The sequence below is a fragment of the Cyprinodon variegatus genome, unplaced genomic scaffold (assembly GCF_000732505.1).
Source record: "Cyprinodon variegatus isolate N-32 unplaced genomic scaffold, C_variegatus-1.0 Scaffold1018, whole genome shotgun sequence".
Lineage (NCBI taxonomy): Eukaryota > Metazoa > Chordata > Actinopteri > Cyprinodontiformes > Cyprinodontidae > Cyprinodon > Cyprinodon variegatus.
This window is the reverse complement of record NW_015151471.1, coordinates 271274-274847: the sequence shown is the minus strand read 5'-3', so window position 1 is coordinate 274847 and position 3574 is coordinate 271274. Positions and strand designations below refer to the sequence as shown.

General features: G+C 41.7%; 1 protein-coding gene across 1 annotated transcript in view; it reads right to left on the bottom strand.

Moving 5' to 3' along the window:
- rap1gap2 (RAP1 GTPase activating protein 2) overlaps positions 1-3574 on the bottom strand; it is a 100743-nt gene that overhangs the window by 9703 nt on the left and 87466 nt on the right. The window contains 4 exon segments of the mRNA XM_015399489.1: positions 77-189; positions 376-525; positions 1764-1904; positions 2008-2094. Of these exon segments, the coding sequence (XP_015254975.1) occupies positions 77-189; positions 376-525; positions 1764-1904; positions 2008-2094 (491 nt within the window).

The window sequence follows — 3574 nt, the reverse complement described above, 5'->3', positions numbered from 1 at the left end:
AGTCCAGATAGACCGGGTCCTTGGAGGACGCAGCCTTTGAAATCGAACACACCCATTAAAAGCATAAAGAACTGACCTGCGCGTGTGTTTGTCTGACGGGGTGTCTGTGCTGGAGTGGAGACGTGGGAAGAGGCCTGAGCGCCGTTTCACTGGACTCTTCAGAGGAGACTTGGCTGACAGAGCAGGAGGCTAAAGATCCAAGATGGCAGATTAGGACTTCTTTCTTTCTAATTAAAGTCTCTTATTTGGTCTAACTCATATCCAAAAGATGTTTGCAATATAAACACATAAAAGTCTGAGAATAAAAGTTTAAGAAAAGCTAGAAACTGATATATTTCCTCTTCTCTCTCTGCCTCATTAGTCCAGGCTACTTACAGTGAAGGTGCTCTTTGTGCATTCACTGGTGCTCTGTGGTAGCCCCCCTCCGCTGAGGCTGGCAGGGACCCCACCTTCCACCCCGGGGCTCCGGTGACGATGGGAAGCCACCACCGTCTCCATGGAGTGGCTCCTGACACGCATGGCCCTCTGGGTTAGGAGAAACGAAGCGAATAACGAGTGAATAAGCAAGAGGGAGTGAAAAGAGAGGAATGTTAGAGGACAAAAGGTGTTGGAAGGGAGAGAAGAAAAGGGACAGGAAAGCTGTGACTGAAAAACTGAAAAGGAAATTTTATCTGATTAGGTGTGAAATACTCTGCGTGTAGTTAAGCGCTGGTGAAGATTCTCAGAGTCATTCCAAAAGAGTTAAAAAACAATCCAATAGACTTTGCATCCAAGTCTGAAGACATTTTGCTTCCCATTAGGAAGGTTTTTCAATTCAAAATGTCAGAATTAAGAGTTGAGTTCGAGGCTTTGTGCAGTAGTCCAGCAAGAGAAGCCAAATGACCCCCATTCCAAAGGGGTGGACCCGTTCGTCCGTTTCAATTTGCATATTTTCTAAAGAAAAACAAGGGCTTGTTGGGCTACTGTATAAAGCCTCGAACTCTATTTCTGTAATATGTCTTCAAACTTGGAAACAAAGTCCATTAGATTGTTTTTTTTAAACTTTTTTAAAATCCATGTAGTTAGAAATTAAGTCCACTAGAGGGCAGCATTCACCATGGAAGATGTAGTGCGTAGAATAGTTGGAAGCATAGGTTTTATTTTTTTTTAAATCTAGTTGATATTATTGTAAACTTCCAATCTTAATAGCTAATCCTCTGATTTTCTGATATATCAATATTTCAAACAAATATTTTTTTCATGTTTTCATCTTTCCTCTCATATATTTAGAAAGCATGAACACAAACAACACCTCACAGGACGATCTTTTGCTTTATTGTGACATATCTTCTCATTCATTTACAGTGATACAGAGAGGTGATAAACTGCCAGTGCAATGAAAGCAATGAGGAGAGCCCCTCCTGGGACTGTCTGCAGAAACTGCAAAGCACCTGTCCACATTTCCTGCAAAAAGTAGAAGAGAGCCAAATCATCACAGCGTTCACACCATTTTGTCATCTCCGCATCCGTCTGGTCCCATTAACGTCAGCTAATCTACAGGTGTGAACAAAAGAAAATCGAGGCAACAAAGAAAGGAAATAAGAACATTTCAGGATGTTAGATTGGCTCTGATTTCCTCTGAGGACTCAGGAAAGCAGAAGTAGTGGCGATACTGAGAGTTTCACACCTTACTGTGGCATTTATGTGACCCGGTGCTGTAATGATGGTGTTAAAGAAATGTCACACGGCTGTGAAAAGATTGCCTTTTTTTCTTTCTTGTTCACCTTGAACGATTCCAGCAGACCCCCATGGCCGCCGTTCTCCAGCTTGTCCTCCTCCCCCACCTGCCCGAGCCCCAGCACCGCGTGGCTCTGTCTGTGCAGCTCATCGTGCAGGTTGTCCAGCAGGGCAGCTCGGGTGCGTCCCTGCAATCACATCAGCCACACACAAAGAGATTAGATGAAGGGTCTCCGGCTGCCGGGCGGCGGGGTGTAATCGAAGGTGTGCTGAGTGTGTGGCGTGCGTTACCTCCAGTTTGGCAAATTTATCCGATTTGTAGCAGGCGTTCTCAGCATTAATCAGTTTTGTTAGCAGGAATTCACGAAACTCAGGACCCTGATTGGAAGATTCAGACAAAACAGAAACATTTTGAGGAGGAAGGAATGAAGAAATGTGACCTTTATCAGTGCGGTTACAATAAATCTCATCTCTTAATGAGTTCCTGAATCCTAAAATCCTCTTTTTCTTTCTTTCTTTTTTTTTTTTTAACAGTGTCCTGTCTGGCAATGTGGCAATAAAAATAATTGTCTTGATGCCAAAAAGAGCCAAACAGATTTTACTTTACTTTCAGTTACATGTATATAAATTGTTTTATTATAATTATGCAGGGAGTTTTACAGTTCATATGGACACTGCAATGTAAATAGAACAGAAAAACCGAAGAAGAAAAAGGAAAAAAGAAAAGAAAAAGAGAAAAGATGAAAGAAAGAGGAGATAGAAAGGAGACAATGAAAATTCTCTTTTTCTAAAACATAATCCCATATTTTGTCTTCTTCCTTTACATAACAACAAACATTTGAGACACATCAGCTAAAATGAATATAAATGATCAATTAATATAGAAAAAAAGATGTTGATTAAAACATTAGCAATTTGTAAGTTAATAAAAAAGACAACAAAACGAGAAAAAAATGTAATGCATTTTATCACCAAAAGAACAATACAGAAGCGTATTGCATTCACCAAAAAAAAATAAAAAAATCAGATTGGTATCTCGTAATTATGAGATCCTGATCTCAATATGAGATCTTATCTCTCTTTTTTTGGGGGGGGTGACTTGATCGGACCGGACCAGAGCCAGCCGAACCCGACCCGGTGACGGTATGCTTCCCCCCGCCTGTTTAACCATGTTGTAGCACAGGGCCACGGCTACCGTCACCGGGTCCCGCCCGCCGGGGTTCCCGCACCTGAATTTAAATAAAATTAAAGCGAACTGAAGCGGAACCAAATCCTCACTCCGGTTCTTGAATTGAAAAGCGCTCTGTGCTCCAACCATAGTTCTTCCGCTCCACAGCTCGCTCTGCTTACATGCTCTACTAGGGAGTCAAACTCCTTTTTTCAGTTTATATTTAGAATAAATGACCTTAAAAGACCCAAAGCCAACATGGTAAACAGCAAATGGCGCCTTTTTTCAAGTCCGGTAACTTGACCACAGCGCTTTACACTACATTCAAGCACACACTCACACACTGATGGTGGCAAGCTACATTGTAGCCACAGCTGCCCTGGGGCTCACTGACAGAAGCGGGGCTGCCGTACACTAGGGCTGGGCGATATGGAAAAAAAACTATATCACGATATGGATTATTTTATATCACGATAACGATATATATCACGATATACCACAACTGATGTTGCATTTTATGTTTTCATAGTCCGTCAGATGGACAGGGTTGAAAAAAATCTTTCATCGCCTATTTTTTACCCATCATCTTGTTTCCTAATATGACATAACACCAGTTATGCAATTTGCGGCCATGACAGTGAACAGTATAGAATCTTGGCTATTGCGCTGCCGTAATTACTCATTTAATAT